General features: G+C 38.7%; 1 protein-coding gene across 1 annotated transcript in view; it reads left to right on the top strand.

Moving 5' to 3' along the window:
- The window catches only part of LOC145400172 (gamma-aminobutyric acid receptor subunit beta-like), a 137,613-nt gene extending 117,765 nt beyond the window's left edge, over positions 1 to 19,848 (top strand). The window contains exons 4-5 of the mRNA XM_080272686.1: positions 4,257 to 5,494; positions 19,601 to 19,848. Coding sequence (XP_080128812.1) covers positions 4,257 to 4,557 — 301 coding nt within the window. The 3' untranslated portion in view covers positions 4,558 to 5,494; positions 19,601 to 19,848. The remainder of the gene's footprint in view (positions 1 to 4,256; positions 5,495 to 19,600) is intronic.
- The last annotated feature ends 324 nt before the right edge of the window (positions 19,849 to 20,172 follow it).

The raw sequence follows: 20,172 nt of genomic DNA, 5'->3' as shown, positions 1-20,172 counted from the left end.
CAGGAGAGATTGGGACAGTTGGTAGATGAGTTTAGAAGGGTGTGTGAAAGGAGGAAACTGAAAGTAAATGAGAATAAGAGTAAAGTGATGAAGTGTTCGAGGTTAGTAGATGGCAGGAGGATGAATAGTTTTGAATGGTGAGTTGCTTGAGGTGGTAGAGTGTTTTAAGTATTTATGGTCACGTGTTGCAGTAGATGGAAGAATAGATACAGAAGTGAAGTTTAGAATGAATGAAATAGGAAAGGTGCTGGGAGGAATGAAAAAAGTGTTTAGATGTCGTTCGCTTAGAATGGATGTAAAGAGAAGGCTGTATGAGGGTGCTGTGGTACTGACTGCATTTTATATATATATATATATATATATATATATATATATATATATATATATATATATATATATATATATGTGTGTGTGTGTGTGTGTGTGTGTGTGTATGTGTGTGTGTGTGTGTATATGTGTGTATATATATATATATATATATATATATATATATATATATATATTTATATATATATAAATATATATATATATATATATATGTATATTTTACTTTGTCCGACTCTGGGCATAGGCTTCACAGCCTGCTATCAAGGCCCAGTAGTCCTCCTACATATCATATACCTATACATGTCACCACTTCGGCGCTAACACCCACCGTCCATATTGAATACATGCTAGGGCTGTCTCATACAGGACTGGTGTATTGGTATTTGTGGGGGTATTTTTACGACATGTCGGCGGGTCTTCTGGTAGATTGGTAAAGTCTGATTTAATGAAATTCAAATCCTTAAACTGTTCCCTACCCCAGCGTGGATTTGAATCTAGGTCCTGTAGGACTGCAGGCCACCTCTCTACTGACTGAAACATGGAACTGGGTGTAGCAGGGAGGAAAAGTTCGAATATAATGGAGATGAGGTGTCTGAGGAGTATGTGCGGAGTGATGCGTATGAATCGAGTAAGAAATGATGAAGTGCGAAGGAGAACTGGAGTTGTGTGGGAGATGGCTGATCAAGTTGAGCAGAGGGTGCGATGGTTTGAGCATATGGAGAGAATGGATGATGAGTGATTGGTGAAAAAGATAACTGGATCAGATGTGAGAGGTGTAAGGCTGCAAGGAAGACCCCGAACAGGATGGCTGGGCAATGAGAAGAGAGTGCTGGATGAGAGAGGAATGTCCTTTAAGCAAGAAAGAGTGGCTGCGCATGACAGAAATAACTGGAGAGAAATTGTGAACGAATAAATGATGACGCAGCCCTGAGAGGATATTCTCCCGCATTTGGTTTGATCAGCTGATCAGGTCAGGTGCGGGTAAGGGGATGGGTCTATCATGATGTGGCAGAGGTAAACCAGCTCTGCTGTCGGGCCCTGCTGCAGATGTCACTGATTGCACTGCGCAGTTGAGCCTCGTGCGATGTGGTGCGGTGAGGATCTATCCCTGCTCCCCTTGGGGTTAAGATTTGAATGAATGTGACTGAGTGGATCAGTAAATTGGGAGTGTGTCGTCCTGTCTCGGCTACCTTCCTTTCCTTGGGGGACGCAACCTAGGTATATAGAATTATTTATTTATTCGTATATATATATATATATATATATATATATATATATATATATATATATATATATATATATATATATATATATATATATATATAATAAAAATCAAACTGTGTGTGTATCTGTCCGTCTATGCATTTGTCGAGGTAAGTCCAGGAAGTTTCAGAAAAAAAAAAAAAAAAAAAAAAGGTCGATCGTATGCGATGAGACGGCACAAAATTGTCGAAAATCGTGACATTGGAAAATATGCAAAAAAAAATTTTTCCGATTTTTTGGTCCGAATAGGTCATTGTGGACTCAGTAACGGTAGGAAAACAAAGATAATGGTATTTGGAAACATTTTATGTTGGAAAGGCAATTAGCTAGTTCCGCAAATATATGCCTGCAAGCATTAGTATATATATATATATATATATATATATATATATATATATATATATATATATATATATATATATATATATATATATATATATATATAATGTGTAAATAATTGTTTTTTTTATTTATAGATGAGAGAGAGAGAGAGAGAGAGAGAGAGAGACAGACAGACAGAGAGAGAGAATGATACGTTAAGTACCATCGTAAAGTTTTCTTTTGTATTATACCACAATTTTCGTATGTTAGGACAACAATACACTATTGACAATTTAGAGATGCAGATGTCCAAGTCCCTACATAACTTTTTCCTGTCACTAAGGCAGGCCAATTTCATACCTGATAATAGTAGTCTGGTGGTGGAAATAACAACAGACAACGATTTTCATCCTAGTGAAGGACTTAAGGAAAATTGTGCTTGCCCCGCTCACTACTACAAGCATTCTCATAACTGAATAAAATCGCCTGGCATTTGCATGAGTAAAACTACAAGACGTCGTCGCACTGCAGGGACTGATCAAAGAGTTCTAACTTAGTATCAGTCCTAGTATTAGCAAATGTTGTTCAGTCCAGTACAATGTTTTTTTTTTTTTGTATTGATAGTGGGTAGAACTGCCAACCGTAGGGTAATTACCTTAAGCTAATGGTAATTCAGCCAATCATTCAGACTCATCCGGTGGTAGGTTATTATTATTATTATTACTTTTTTTTTTGTAAAATGGCGCAATTTGTAGGGTAACTGTGATTGGCACACCCAATATGGTATATTCTCCATTAATATAGAAACTGTAAGTCCTCCCATACATTAACTATAAAGAATTCTAGAAGTGTCACCGATTATTCACAAAGACTTCTTTACACTATAAGCAGCTCAGTTTGACAAGATTTTTGATTTGTACTGTACGTAACTTCATTTTCATCATTCTTTCCTAATGATTGTACACACTGGCTTCTGCTGTGTCTGACTCACCCTCACCAAGCAAAATGGAAAGATTGATATTATCTAATGGTAGTAGTAAAGCCTATCCCATATCACCCCTTTCGATATGCCGGGTGCCTGAGGCTAAGAAGCTGCCAAGCCTGCACTCTCAGTGGCATTACATACCAATCGTAAAACCTAGAGCCATCTCTGGTATATCAGACTCTGCTCGCAGGGCAGGGTCGTAGGTAGTACCATAACAACACCAGGCTTTTGATAAATGTTTGAGTATATTCCCTTTGCAATAAAAAAAAAAAAAAGCTGAAAGGTATACAGAATGCTCGTACGAAAAAACTTTAATATGAAACTATAGGTATGAAAAATAAATAAATAATTACATACATAAATAACTAGAGTTCCCCCCCCCCCTCCAGGGAGGGAATCACACCAGCCTCGAGCCGATACGGCTCGGAATATGACCTTGGCCTTGACCTACTTTCACCAATGTCGAACTCGTAGATTTTCATCCCTACTACGCACTTATAAAATTTTGTGATGATATCTTGAGTGATTGCAAGTTATCGTGGTGACAGACTTACAGACATTGATCTACTTTCACCAATTTCGAACTCGTGATTGATTTTTTCCCCTACTATAATCCTGTAAAATTTTGTGATATCTTGAACACCTGCCAAGTTATCGTGCTAACAGACAGACAAACTGAAAACAAGACCAACTTCGCTATCGCGGCTGATAATGAATAAATAAAATAATTATTTTAAAGTTTAAACTGAACCGTAGGATAATGAAAGATGATTTAGGGTAATTTTCTTTGTGTGGTTGAGCAGTGTCAATGAGTTGGCAACACTGATCTTTGGAGTCTATGGGTAGGCTACTCAGATTCTGTAATGTGATTACTTGAGTAACAAGATGTCAGTTAAGAACCAGTTTACTGTAGATCTGAAACTAAGTAATGTACTGATCGATCTAAATATAAATTGCTCTCTCTCTCTCTCTCTCTCTCTCTCTCTCTCTCTCAAGATCGTAGGTTCAATGTGATAATAACATTTGTAAAATAAATGACTTACTTCAGTACATCATCATTCTCATGTCCTTACTTCAGTACATCATCATTCTCAGTGGACATTACTTGCCCATAAACTGGAATTTCAGTTAAGAGAGTGTTCATTTTGTTTGATATAAAGAGAATATTAAGAATGGAGCAAAGGTTGGCTTTTTTTTTTTTTTTTTTTTATCAAATCCGGTTGCTGAATATATTTAACATTTGCAGAAAGAAAACTACAGTCTTCCTCTCTTTCAATACTTTTTTCTGATTTTTCACATTATCTTTTTCGCAATAGTTTCATCATGATACGAATAATAGTCTCATCTCACCTTTCCACAGGCAACGACACAACTCCAAGTTCGGGACTGTCGCGAGCGAGGGATCGATGCAGGACCTCAAGTTCCCGCCCTCCTTCCGCATCACCCGCAACTACTCCTTCCACACCCGCTCCAGCATTCACGCCCCTAGAGCTCCCAGCAGGAAGAGAGTCATCTCAACGCTGAAAAGGGGGGCGTCGGCTATCAAGGGGGCCATCCCAACCATCAAAGACGTCAATATCATAGACAAATACTCAAGGGTGGTCTTCCCACTCTCTTTCGTCTTCTTCAACACTGTCTACTGGTGCTTCTACCTCGTCTAAGATAGACATGGAGAATGAGATGCAAAAAATTGATAGGAAGAGATGCGATCCCTTGCGCAAGAAAATAATGAGAACGTGCTGAAAGCATTGTAACAGAGGGGGAAAGTCATGAGCTTCTGTACAGCAGAAGGGAACCGTGGAAAAATACCCGAAAAAGTAGTGGACTGAGTTTCAGTATATATTAAAAAGTATTTTGTGATTATATAAAAATGTATATTCTTATGTGAATATTAGGTAGTGTGCATAGTATAAAAAAAAAAATTGTGCAAGAGTAAAATGGAACGATCAGCCAAAATTATTAATGGTACATACAGAAATGATTAGCAGTGTACATGTGAGATTCAGTTAATAGAAAATATGAGCGATGAAGTACGTTTTCCAATAAAATACGAAAGAAGTTGTGAGGTCTGAATTAGAAGAACTAGGTTATCGGGTTAGGAATATATCAAATGGACTTTTGTGGTGTTGCAAGTGTGCGCTGGGAGGTGAAATTCAAGAAGGGCCCCTCTGCATACATGCTTAATGAATTTAATACACAGAAATCCCCTGAAGTCGAAGACTCCGTTGATGCATAATGGAATCCTTTAGTGAACGCACATGACTGTCCCAACCATTTTCCCCAAAAAACACTGAACGAAAAAAAAGAAAAAAAAGTTTCTCCATTAAAGTCTCAATTAACTCAGTCTCACATTCTTCCGTCACCTCCTCGGCCTGGACGGTGATATTTACAGAAATGATTGTGATACAAGATTCTGGGACACAGTACCTCAGTCCACAAGTAACCACCACATAAATACTTTGTTTACCTGTAACTCGCTCCGATGTCTACTGTTTTCTCTCCATTCAACTATGACATTCTGCTTTCGACTCTTTTCCACCCTTGCATCGAGAAATCACCTGGAGAGCGGAATGTGGAGCAAGATGAAGATAGCAACAGGTGAGTAAGGTAATAAGTAAGTCAAAGCGGCGCTGGGAATGAATGTACTATTGCAGCTACGAGAGAGAAGGTGCTGGCTGGGGAAAGGCAACATCCCTGAAAGCTCTAAACACTGATACACTGTGAGAAACGTGATGCAGGACTTAGAAACAAAGAAATGAAAAACACAGAAGTAGGAGAAATATTGATTATTGCCAGTGAACTGAGCCAAACGTTATAGTAGGACTCGCGTAAGTTTGCGGCTGTGGTATGGCCCGCACCTGCGTACAGTGTTGCCACGTTTTCTATACCGTTCTCTCTGTCTCTCTGTCTCTCTCTCTCTCTCTCTCTCTCTCTCTCTCCTGGTGGGAAATGTGAGCCATCCTGAGCACTTTTGATTCTTTTATAAGTTATTTATAATTGTGCTTTCATTTGTTAATTTGGTTTTGTTATATTTAGTGATATTTATCATTTTTTGTATACGGCGACAGATGACCCGTTATTGCAGTACCATGATTGATTTTCATTCATTCATTCTCTTTCTCCTTCCTGCATCTCTTTCTCAGCCTGACAATGCCTCCACCACCACCACCCCCCCTCATGCCAACAATGCATTCAACCTTGTCCCTCTCCTGCCTCTCTCTCTCTCTCTCTCTCTCTCTCTCTCTCTCTCTCTCTCTCTCTCTCTCTCTCTCTCTCTCTTTTATTGCAAGAGACATTTTGGATATTTTCTTTTACATAATATTGTATATATTGTAAATCTGACATCATTTCCACACCACCCTTGAGGTATTTGTCTTGGCGCGCTTTTTTTTAAGAGGTGTCCCCAATAGGCCTATTCTTCTATCTCTCACAGAAGGCCGAAAAACAGAAGAAAAAGAAGGAAGAGAAGCATGAGGAAGAAAAGTGCGAAAAAGAGGATAGAAGAGTTATGATGTATCCTCATCAGAAGATGTGAGAGTGATAGTGAAAGAATCGATGTAATGGTCAATCACCACATCTCTCTTTTCATCATCCTCTTGCAGTTTTTCTGCGTGCCTCGCAGCATTCTTCCAGTTGTCTGTCGTGACGTTATTGAGGGACTCATGGACGAGTGGCTTCAGATCTGCAATTCTGAACGTATTTCTCTTTGACACGTAGCCTTTAACCTGTGCCCAAATTAGCTCGATTGGGTTATATTGGCAGTGGTAAGGGGGTAGGCGTACAACCCTATGTCCATGTTCTGAGTCCGTCTTATCGATTACGTAGTTTGTATCGGCAGCTGCGACGTGGCGAGTCACAAAGTGCAGGAGTTGCGTTTTGAGGAGACCGTCTGGCACTGTAACACCCTTCTTCTCCAGCCATTCTCGGATCTCCGCTTTCTTGGTTGCAGTAGTTAGTGGTTTATTTATTTTTCTGGAGCGATAGGATGCATTATCCATCACTATAACAGAAGATGATGGATTGTTGGGTAACAGTTGATTCTTAAACCACTTTTCAAAGGTGTCTGCATTCATCTGTTCATGATAGTCTCCTACATTCTTTGCTTGGAAAACAAGGGTTGCTCCAGGAACAAATCCATCTTTGGTTCCTACGTGCAGCAAAATCAAGCGGGAACCCTTCCCTGTGGGCACCCTCACTCCCACGGCCTTGTTTGCATTGCTGTCTACCCAGCATTTGGACACAGAGTAATTTTGATTGATCCATGTCTCGTCTAAGTAGACAATGGTTTGGCCTGAACTTCTAAGCTCCTTCATTTCTTTCAAGAAAATGCACCATGCATAAGTTATATCTTCTCTTTCCATTAGGAATCTCCGTCCATCAACATTTGCATAACGAAAACCTATTTTCTTAAAAACTCTTCTTAATGTCTCACGGCTGCCAGGATACGAAAGATTGATCTTAATTTCTGCATAAATTTTTTCAAGTGTTGGGATTTCCTTCCTCTCATAAAATCTCAGAACTGTTCTTCGTAGCACGCCTTCATTAAAGTTATCAAAGAAATCGGTTATTGGTGCTACACGTTTCCTTTTCTTGGGCGACTTAAACTTGGGACATTGAATCTCCTCATTCTCTCTTGGATCTTTAGAGATTTTTTCAACTGATCTCTCGCTAATCTTCGTTGCTGCAGCTGTACGAGAGACGACCTTTGATAAGCCATGAAGAACTACTCCCTTCTCCCTCTCCTCCTGAAAATACTGCCTTACATTGACGACAATTTCTTTAGCCTGGCTGTGTAGACGCGAGGAATGGGCTGATTGAACTGCCATGCTGTCTGTGCAAAGGACATAAAGGAAGTGACAAGAGGTCACCACCAGGAAGCTATGCTGTCAAGGCCACCGACTGGGTGTGGAAGTGTTGCCGCTCGCGAGTGAATAATGTTTTTTTTTTTTGTTACTTCGGTATTGGCATATGCCTACTATTTTGTCCTACATATTAGCTTATGATTATAAATGTGATTATTCGTCGCCCTTAAAATTACGGTAAAAGCCAGTAAATGTGAGCATTTTTCCCTAGCAACACCTGTACAAGCTATGCTTGGGTCTATGGAGGGGTACGTGCTTTACCTTAGGCCAGACTGGGTGTGTCAGTGTTGTGAGTCTCACAAGAATTATATGAATTATTTCTTTTACTTTGGATATTGGCATATTTCTTCTTTTTTCAGGCTCATTATCTTATATCCATAACTGTGATATTATTACCCACCCTAAAACTACGCTGAAAATCATTAAAAGTGCCTACAATTTCTTTTAGCAACACTGTACAATATGTATGCCATGTTTCTGTGTTACTGTATAAATATTTTATGCATAATAAGATTACTCTTGATTCATCCATCAAAATACACAAGTGTAAGTTTTATTCATCTGAATTTATCGAATTTGTGATACCTTGTACATAAATAGCTTCCGTTTCACATCGCAAGTTGGGGAAACGTGGCACCATTGTACACAAGCGCGGGCCACACCACAGCCGCAAACTTACGCGAGTCCTACTATAGTCACATATTCGAGCTTTCGAAATCCTGGCTCAACCCTACAACCAAAGCTTTTTCCAGCATTTTATTTTATTTTTATTAAAAGATTCATTTCACATACACCCATGGAGTGTAATCAATCCTTAGACTGTTAAGTTTAGAAGAGGATTTCTATCCTTACACAGTGTGTGTGGTCAGGGGCGTACCTAGAGATTTGGGGGCCCGGGGGGCTAGGATAAGGGGGCCCCGCAATGAACCTAGCCCTTCTAATTCTCAAAACTTATCTAATATCTCAGCCGGGATTGTCGGGATGATAAATATATATATTTTTAAACATTAATAAAAAAGCGTATAAATTTTTAAGGCTTTTTGGGGCCCCCCTCCATTGGGGGCCCGGGGGGCAGTTTCAAACAACATCCCTCCCCCGCTCCCCCCCTCAGGTACGCTACTGTGTGTGGTGATAGAGGCGCCTATCATCCACTCAGTTGCTGTAGTGTTACCAGTTTCTGCCTTGACCTCTCATTCTTTTTCTGTCTGCTAACCTCTCTTCCTACTTTCCTGTTCCTCGTGTCACTTTTTATCGCTCTTTGTTCCACTTCTAGAGACTCTACAGCGAGTGACAAGCCTAATGGTTTCCTGCAACCCAGAAAACAATCGACAACGCCTGGGTGGCAACCATAAAACCTAATAACGAGGTGATGTGGAGGCTACTGGGGTGCCTCTGTTAACTTGGTGGAAAGGCACATTATTTTGCGGCACCCATTCAGGAACCAAATCACACTAATCGCCGGGCCTCGCTGTGGCGAGGGCTGAATGCTGCTCGGGATCATCAGTTAACTGCACGGGACGACCCGGCAAGGGCAATTGCTTGCCTGCAGTTGATGGGTCTACTCAGCTAAACAGTGCAGGGTTACACAACAACAACAACACAATCTGTCAGTTCGTTCTTTAGCTTATTTAGCTTTCATACTCAGCCTTTTCACTCACTTATTACATCCGCCAAGGAGGTTATGTTTTCACCCCTGTCCATTTGTTTGTTGGTTGGTTTGTGAGCAAGATTACACAAAAACTACCAGACGGATTTCCACGAAACTTGGTAGAAGAATGGGCCTTGGCCCAGAAAACACTTCATTAAATTTTGATGTGGATCCGGATAAAGGTGTGGATCCAGGATTTTTTTTTTTTTTTTACATTCTTTAACATTGCGAGATAGGGCGTTGGCGGTGGTATGCGCTCAACTGAGTGTCATTCTACTTTGCTTGTTTACCATATTTATCCACCTTCATAACCTGTCACGCTCATTTCCAAACACACAAACACATTTTCCATCATCCTTTCTATTTTTTCCATAAGACTATTTCATTTAAGCAGCCTTTTCTACCCTTTCGTTAACAGACATCCTTTCTTCATATTATTCGCTAATCATAGCCACGCGTATCGTACACAGTTTACTCGACAAATCCTTCTGCTCTTACTGCTGACTATTAATATTCATGTCATGTAGTGTCGCATCGATAGGTTAATGGAGGCACTGACGCTCCATATAATCCTCTTGCATCCTTCATACTCGGTCATCTGTTACATATTGAGGCTTTTGTACCAACAGCCACTTTTCTTTGTTAAGCCACTCTATTCTCCACCTCCCTTACGAATTTACGTTTCTTTTCTATTTTTCCACCGAATTAATTCTTTCCAGTTCATGTCTCAGTCTTTACCAGCACATCACACCGAGATTCACCTTCCCTCTCAACAACAGTTATTTTACTCTTCTCCACATTTAAGGGCCGGATCCAGCACTTCTGAAAAGGAGTAAGGGACTGGCGCGATTACTAGCGGAATGATCAAGTATGAATTCATGTTGACTCTTTACAAATTCACCAAAATATATTACCATATCCCTGTTTTCATTTAAAGAAATGGTAAAATTGATTTACAGTATTTAATACATATGTCTGATTAATAAAAAAAGTCCTTTCTTAATAGATAAAAAAAAAAAAAAAAAAAAAAAAAACGAGGGGAGAGCACGCACCAAATTCGTGTCTGAATTTGCTTTCAAATTATGCTGCTAATAAACATTCAGTAAATTCTAAACCAAACTGCAGAGGTCCTGTTACTTTGTCATAGCCTCACCCAACCCAGCCATGGGTACATCACAGACTCTTGACTCATTCCAACACCGAAACTGAACCACTCACTTAAACATCTGTACTTCTGCACATATTTCGCTACGATCATGGAAACTACAACATTTACGGTTTTCCATTCACACCATACATATATAACACCTTCAATTATCCGTCCCTGTTCACCGTGTCGAACACTTATTCGAGTCACAGTTGTTTTAAATCCCCCCACAGTTCTACTATAATTCCTACCTCACTGCACATATTTGACCCACACAGCCACACTGCATCTAAAACTACCCTGTGCACCATTCACTAAATTCTTCCGAAACCTCCATTACGTTCTCTGCTACTATTTTTCCACATTGAGTCTGTACTGTACAGTACTCAGCATACTAATCGAAAAGCTAATGTTTGCACCCACTTCCATCACCAGTACCTTTCTATAAAGGCACAATCAAAACAACCATCCTCTCAGTTGTCCACTGTAACTTATTTAGGCTTTTAGTATATTTTCAACAAACTTTTCAATCCGTTTTCTCAATATGCCTCGTGATCACGTGTTGCCTTTCCAATCTTCAACTTCTTCACGGTATTTGAAGCCAATATCCACCCAATTCCGAAGAAAGGAAGTTCATCTGACCCCTCTGATTACAGACTAGTTGCCATCACATCTTCTCTTTGTAAATTTTTTTTTTTTTTTAATAACAGAACAGAGGTAGGAAAAACAAATGAATAAAAAAATAATCCATATACAAGATTCCTGGTGTCCTCTGTTCATAAAATGTCTGTAACAGTTAGACTTGAACAGCTGTGGGTTAAAGTTTGGAGGGAAACTATTCTGGGGAAGCGAGTTCCAGAGAGATGCAGTTCGGAGAATGAAAGAATTCTGATTGGCGGAAGTTCTGCAATATGGCTGAGTGACATTCCAGTCATGAGCGCTACCAGATGCCCGTGTAACACGAGGGAACGCATGGAGAGGTGGCACCATGGACACAATTTCGTCTGAGCATTTGCCATAAAAATATCTGTAAAATAATGCAAGGGAGGCAACATTCCTTCTTACTTGTAGGGGAGGTAGTTTATTTGTAATGGCAGGGTTGTTAATAGTTCTAACAGCTTTGTTCTGAATTTTGTCTAGTTGTTTTAATGAAACCTCTCCACATCCATTCCACAAGGGTGAGCAATATTCAAGCTGAGAGCGCACATGACTCTTATAAATTATAGCTAACTGCTTGTCGGTGAAGAAGTTACGGACTCTGTACAATAATCCAAGTTTCTTATAGGCGGTTTTAGCAAGTGATCTAACATGAGAGGTCCAGCTGAGGGCATTGTTAAGTGAGACGCCGAGAATTTCAATACTTTTGGAGATGGGAATATTAGTAGCACTGAAGGTAATGTACGAATCTGGCAATATCTGTCTATTAGTAAATTGTATATATTTAGTTTTACTAGCATTAAATGAGACAAGGTTGTTTTGTCCCCATTCACTGATCGTAGATAGATCTTGATTTATGGAGATGGCTGTACTGAGTTGAGAGGTAGAGATAGTAGACTTTGTAAATGGCTGTCTGAGTGTGAATGAACTATGTAGTGTTGAGTCATCTGCATATGAATGGATGGGATTGTGTGTGACAAATAAGAGATCATTAATATGAACCAGGAATAGGGTTGGCGCCAGAACTGATCCCTGCGGCATGCCAGCGTTAATTGAGTGGAAAATGGAATATACCGTACATTATCTACTTTTACTCTTATTTTCCTGTCACTAAGATATGAGGAAATCAAAGGAACAAAAGATGTTAGCCCATAGCAAGCGAGTTTGGACAGCAGGGAACAGTGCCATACTTTGTCAAAAGCTTTAGAAATAGCAAGGGCTACTGCATGAGTTTCTCCATATAGGTCAATTGATTGATGGATGGTATGAGTTAGGAGATTGAGTATGTCAATGGTGGATCTTTCGTGGCGAAAACCATATTGTCTATCACTAATTAAGTTGTTAGATTCAAGATGTTTAACAATATGCTTATTAGCTAAACTTTCAAATACCTTACCGAAAGAAGATGTGACAGCTATTGGTCTATAATCAGAGGGGTCAGATTGTAATTAATAAGCACATAATTAAACTACTTGAATCCAACAAGTTAACTAGTGATACACAGTATGGTTTTCGCTACGAAAGATCCATTGTTGATCTACTCAGTCTCCTGACTAATAATTATCAACCATCAGTCACTCGACCAACATGGAGAAACTCATGCAGTAGCCCTTGATATTTCTAAAGCTTTTGACAGAGTGTTTGTTCCACTGATTTCCTCATATCTCAGCGACAGAAAGATATGAGTAAAAGTAGATGATGTATATCCCAATTTTCACTCGATTAATGCCAGCTTGCCACAAGGATCAGTTTTGACTCCAACCCTACTCCTAATTCATATTAATGATCTCTAATCTGCCACCCATAACCCCATCCATTCATACGCAGATGACTCAACACTTCACAAATCATTCACACATAAACACCTCCAGTTCAGTACAGCAATCTCCATAAATCGTCTTATCCAAAATCACTGAATGGGGACAAGATAACATTGTCTCATTGTTAGGAAAACCAAATGTTACAATTTACTAATAGACAGATATTACCTGATTCTTATGTTACCTTCAATGCTACTAATATTCCAGTCACTAAAAGTATTGAAATTCTCAGTGTTTCACTTTACAGTGCCCTCAGCTGGACCTCTCATGATAGCCCATTTGCTAAAATCGCTTCGGAGAAACCTAGATTATTGTACAGACTCAGGAACTTCTTCAATGACGAGCAGTTTGCTATACTGTAATCCACAAGAGTTACATGCGCCTTCAGCTGGAATATTGCTCACCCTAGTTGAATGGATGTGAAGAGGTTGCACCAAAACAACTAGACAAAATTAAAAACAAGGCTGTTAGAGTTACTAATAACCCTACTATTACAAATGAACTACCTCCCCTGCAGGTAAGAGGGAATGTTGCATCCCTTGCGTAATTTTAGATACTTTTGTGGTAAATGCTCAGACGAAGTTGCGTCCATTGCACCGCCTCTCCATGCCTTCTCCTGCACTACACTGATATCTGGTAGCGCTCATGACTGGACTGTCACACTGCCAAATTGCAGAACTTCTGCTAATCAGAATTCCTTTATTTCCCGAACTGCATCTCTTTGGAGCTCGTTTCCCCAGAGTGATTTGCGCCAAAGCTTCAACCAGCGACTGGTGAAGTCCAACTGTTACAGATTTTCTATGAATGGAGGACCCCTATAATTTGGTGTATGGATTATTTGATTTCTATTCATTGTTTTTCCTTCCTCTGTTCTGCTATTTAAATAAATAATCTTCACTTCTTCCACAGACAGCTTTAAAGACCAAGGGCCTTTAATCCCTACCACTAAAGCAAAAAAAGCACTGAGAGAGCACATACCTCAGCCATTGCCATGCAGGATCGGGATCCGGATCCGAATCCGCCCCAGAATTTAAACAGTTCTTTCTTGGGGCATGGCCCACCCTTCCACAAAATTTCATTGAAATTCATTGACAACTTTTCGAGATACCGTATGGACAAACAAACAAATAAAGAAAAAAACATTGGTGAATACATAACCTCCTCGTTGCCGGAGGTAACAATGTTCACCATCGCTCTCTACTCGTTCATCTCATTGTCCGTTTTCAGAATAGTCTTTCCATCTGCCTATTTCTCTTCCATTTATTGTCATGATCCCATTTCACCCTTCAGTTTTTATCAGTTTTCTTCCTGCATATATTTCTACACTTTTCCATAGTTTTACACAACGGTTTTCTATTTAGCCACTGATATATACAATGTTTTCTTTCAGATTCGTTATTTGCCCATTTATTTCATCTACATTTTTTTTTTTTTCATTTACTCTTTGAACTTGCACATCTCACCAAGATGTTCCATTCTTCCTTCGCTGACACACTTACTGTACAACACCATACACAGTTTTAGCATCTCTAACCAGGCACTTCATGTATGCACTCAACAAATATTCAAAATTAAGTAACTCCTACTTAATTGACTCTAAACTCCAGTTCCTTTCATTCATATCTATCTGCTATACCAGCACCTTGATTTCTTACCAGTTACACATTCAGGACTCACGCCCATTGCCCCGCCTACTCTATGTTTTTACTTTGCAGATTCTCTCTCTCTCTCTCTCTCTCTCTCTCTCTCTCTCTCTCTCTGTAGTTGTTGTTTTGTGTCGGCTGATTTAATGCTGTAGGTAGTTAGATATTAATTTTTAGATATTACTCTAGCCTTATCTATCACCGCATAAGACATTATTATAATGGGGACGAGGTGTTAGGTTGGGGTTGTTGTGCGTTGAGAAGTATTGCGCTCTGCATGTTATAATTTCTTTAGGTTAGATTTAATGCAAATAGTGTAACTTATAAAAACATGTTTAAGACACCTTGCAGCATTAGAAATAGGTAAAAATAAAAGCAAAAAGTAGTCTTTCAGTAAATACTGGCGCACCGTCCTTAATCTGTTCTCTTGTCAACACTAGCAGTAGTAATTTTTACAAACAAATAATCAGGCTGGTTCCTTTCATCATTGTGTTTAGTCTTTCAGAGTATATACAGTAGATGCACTCCATTGTGTTTAAATACTAGTATGAATCACATAGGCACAGCTTTCTGGCAAATAAATGCTTCAAGGAGCTACAGCATGGTGGCGCCTTCAGACCCATATGCATTGTGTAACACTGACAGTCTTTGAACGACCATCAAGAAAAATATTGAGTTTTTCAGCATCCACTTCTTAAACCCTCTCATGATCGCATCATCTCTCTTTTTTTTTTTTTTTCGAACAATTTTTGGAACAAGAAGAATGCATCGAATATACAGCTATAGCGGCACTTCTTGTTCGTGTTGTTAAGTTTACTACAAACCCTCCATCTCATTCCTAATATTTGTTTGGTTTACATAAATGAGGTTGGTGTGCCTGAGTTACCTGACCAGGGCATATATATTCCTCTACACATTTCAGCTATTCATCGGTTTTTATTGATGAACGGCTGAAGGTAATTACCTTTTTCTACCTGAACTAAATTTCTAAAGACGTCATTTGTGCATGCTCGAAATAACTTGGGTGAAATTCCGTCTCCTCTTCTAACACCTCTCTTCTGTAGTATTTTCTGGTTATCCTTATGTTTTATGCAGGGCAACCTGGGCTGGACTGATGAAAATAATGGAATGTTCCATACTCTTGCTTTTACTTCTAAATATTTTGCAAATAGTGTTGATTGTTCATTCTGTGCAACGTCATCAGCAGTCTAAATGAAATCTATAGTGCCTTACTCCTATTCATAGCTTCCAAAGCCTTGTTTTCTTCTTTTGAAATCCAGAATCACTGCTTCATCAATGTTTTCATCCTGAAGTGACTCTTCATTCATTGGTATTGCTGTTATAAAGACTGCGTAAAATTCTTGTTTTCAACAACTACGGTACTTTTTAATATCCCCAGGATAATCTCTTGGAACAAAGATTGGTACCTTCTTAAACCATGTCTGCCTGTTTGCCTCCTTTCCTTATAGTTTTTACAGTTCTGTTTGTTAAACTTTCAAATGTCTTTATTCTTCTTCTTTGATATTCTTCCTTCGTTCAGCAGCTTCTGTGTTATCTCTCATAGTGCTTACAGTCATGTTCCTCCTTTCTTCGGAAGTACTTGCTGAGAATTCGTTGTCTCGGTTATTCCTGTTTTCTACCTTGTTTTGTTTACTTTTTTTTTTTCTGCTTTGTGGTAATATTGATTCCTTCTTCAATTGCGAATATTTATTCTGATATAATAAACTAACCTCTGCTGCCTTCTCTCTCACTGCTATTAAGACTTCGCAGTTTTCTTCGGATTGGACTCTCCTTTTCTCTTTTGAGATCTAGTATTATTTGACTTATCAACATTCTGTGGTCAGCTCCTACATTTACTTTGTTTAGTACATTTGGTCTTTTACCGGACTGGCATATGATTTTTCAGTATGAAATATGTTTAATTCTGTGTTAGCCATTTGGTCCCTTCAAGTCCGCTTTCTACTTTGTTTCTTTTAAAAGAAAGTATTCATTAGCCTAAGATTGTTGTTTTCTGCGTTTCACCTCTATTTTGCCTTGTGCATTCCAAGCACTTATTTCAAAATGCCTTGTTGCAGTAGCTTTTCGCTACTACTTTGGCATTAAAGTCTCTCGTCACTAATGTATACTTCATTATGCTCTGTTTTTATAGCGTCTTCTACATTTTCATTATCATCATCATTATTATTATTATTATTATTATTATTATTATTATTGTTATTGTTATTATTATTATTATTATTATTATATTATTATTATTATATTATTATATTATTATTATTATAATAATAATTATTATTATAATTATAATAATAATAATAATAATAATTATTATTATTATTATTATTATTATTATTATTATCATTATTATTCATAATTTTCATCTTCATAAGGTGAAGGTGGATTGTTGACTTAGATTAACTTCATCCTGTGTTCCTTCTTCAGTGTTATTATTAGGCCTACTCTTTTTTCATTTAAACAAATTAAATTGTCAATATTGTTACAGAAGAATTAATTGACTTAAACTGTTCTCTTTCTTTCCCTGTTTCCCTCTCAGGCACAGTGTGAGACACTTCTACTGATATCTCATGTGGTCTTCTCACCTTTCTAAGACATATGGTATTTCAGTTTTCAAGAAAAACAGCTGAGTTTTCGTCACTAACAGAATTTGAACATTGTAAATTCTAAGATTTAATTTCTGACAACGGTTAGCTTTTCATCCTCGGAAGATAAAGGCTTCTTTCCAAATTGGTCAGTTGGTATGCTGTACCACACACACCCTCTTTACGACTGCAAACAAATGCCCTTGCCTCCAGGTCTAGTTTTGATTCACCTGGAGGAAACAAAGTCATTTCCGTCTACTGCTTAGTTATTTTAGACCATTACTGAAGCGATGACCAGCACAGAAAAAAGATAAAAACAAATTTGTAACAGAACTCCAACAGAAATCGCTCGCCTTCAAGCTGTGCTCTGAGGAACTGATAAAAGTTGATTGCTGGCTTGATTATGTAATCCATCAATTACCGATCAGTGGGATACTTCCGAGCGTTCTCTGTCAATTGTGTAAGCACTTCCAGTGCGGTTTTCACTATAACAGTCCCTCAGCACGAACGGACAAGTTCTGAAGGCACACACACTGTGCTTGGCCATTTCTTAACGTGTATGTTGATTATAGTCTCTCTTATCTCACTTTGCTACAAAAAGTCCACGCCAATTTTCCTATACTGCGTGCTGTTTTTCCTAACTTTTTCCTGTCGATTTCGGTTGGAGGGATTGGTGGGTGGAGGACAACCTTCGTCTTTATTTTCCTTGTCTTGTTCTAGTAGTTTAGTCACTTTAGTAAGAGCTGCCTTGCATGGGCCAACTGGTCTACTGCGGTAATCCTCACTTCTTAAGTTCTTAAAGAAATTAATAAATCGAAATGCGAGAGAGAGAGAGAGAGAGAGAGAGAGAGAGAGAGAGAGAGAGAGAGAGAGAGAGAGAGAGAGAGAGAGAGAGAGATTTACGAGTCATGGATATTAATGACCTTAAACCAAGGCAACAGTGTATAAATGGCGAAAATAAATCATATAGGGTCCTACGATTTATTTCGCGAAGCATGAGCAATAAGAAAACTAAATTAATACTGCAACTTTATCTAACATTCATAAGGCCATATTTAGACTATGCCGTTTAATTTTGGTGTTCGTACTGTAGAATGTATATAACTGGTTAGAAAATGTAGAGAAGCATGAGGAAAATGGTATACTGTATGATGTTCGGTACCTTGCACATGAAGACAGACAAAAAAATAATAATCATAATAATAATCTCTATTTAGTAGAACGGCGTAGAGTAAGGAGAGACTTAATTGAGATATTTAAGTGGATGGAGGGAATAAATAAGGGAGAATTAGCAGGGTACTTAGAGTGATAGCATACTTGATAGAACCAGAAGTAATGGTTTCAAACTAGAAAAATTCCCTTTTGGTAATATGGAAGGTAGGAATTGGTTGAGCAATAGAGTAGTGGACGAATGGAATAAGGTATTGTACACACGTAGTGATGTAGTTGCTGCCCTGCCAATGACAGTTTCAAACATAGGCTAGACATACATATGACAAGTAGGGGTTGGATATCAATAAAAAATCCAATAACCGGTATTAATTCCTTTTCGTTTTCAGGTTTCACTACGATAGTCTCTTCTCTCCTTTCTCACTTTCCTATAAAATGTCCACGCCAGTTTTTATATAATGAGTTATGTTCCTCCTAATTTTTTCCCACCGGCTTCGGATGGAGGGTTTGGTGGGTGGGGGACAGCCTTCTTCTTTACTATCATTGTCTTATTCTAATTGTTTAGTGACTCTTGAGCTGCCTACCATGGATCAACTGGCCTACTGCAGTTATCCTCAATTCTTATGTTCTTAAAAGCACTTCCAGAGCAGACCAAAGCATCATAGTTCCTTAGCACCCATGAAATTAAATCAGCATGTCCATACCGCCAGACACAAAATTACATTTCTCCACCTCTACAGATCGGACTTTACTCTTGCTGGCCAACATACACAACTGTATATCGTGAAAGGTGCTCAGAGGATATATCAAGTGCAGATTAAAATTTATGACAAGTTTCCATTTCACCCATATAGTACAACAGCCATTTCAGAAGCATGGGTTCTGAGAGTTGCCCAAATTTGTCAAGCTGGCATCTGCTTCCCCATCTGCTACTTCTGTGATTCATGTATCTCAGAAAAACTTCCAATACCTTCAACTTCAGGACCGACACTAGAAGTGCAGCTGATGCCTACTAAAGTTGTTCTGTGTTGGTGATTAAACCTGGTTTAATACTTACTTGGAAGTCATTGGATCATATGCAGACGAAGTGATGAGCCTTGGTTATGATAGTTTTCTCCTGTAAACGTGATGTTAACTTTGCTGTTTATCTTTTCCAGAAGCACGCTCCATCCTAACCGAATCCCCAAGAAAGAGAAAAGATCGGTTATCGCCGTCAGATGATCAGAAGTTACTGCGAGCTGAATCCCAGCCTGCGGAGCACGAGTCGTGGAAGTTTGCTTTGTCGAAATGTCCCTCTTCTTTCGTCATTACCATTTCACCTTGGAACTGTAAACCAGGAATATATTCTCTAACATATGTATGATCAATTTCCTGTCGTAACTTTTTTTTTTTTTTTTTTTTTTAATAGGAAGAACTATGAACATGGAAAAAATTATTGTACTCTTTCTTTGTCCTTCCTGCTGAGAACACCTACACTCATTTTCCTCACGGAAACATTTTTTTTTTTTTTTTTTTTTTTTTTTTTTTTAAGGAAGAGCAAGAGACATAGGAAAGCTCCGCACTATCCTCTCCTAGTCCTCCCTGAGAAAATACATCATGATTACGACAGCTATTCGATTGTAAATATGTTTCAGAATCCCACCCCAAACACCTGGGGAATACCAAGTGGAAAATTGTGCCCGTGGTAAGGACATGAAGATATTATTGTCTGAGAGAAAATTCACTCGCC

This window comes from Coenobita brevimanus, chromosome 51 (genome assembly GCF_032717465.1).
Source record: "Coenobita brevimanus isolate Jiangsu-jjx chromosome 51, ASM3271746v2, whole genome shotgun sequence".
NCBI lineage: Eukaryota > Metazoa > Arthropoda > Malacostraca > Decapoda > Coenobitidae > Coenobita > Coenobita brevimanus.
The sequence above is the reverse complement of the archived record's forward strand: the minus strand, read 5'-3'. Positions and strand labels throughout refer to the sequence as shown.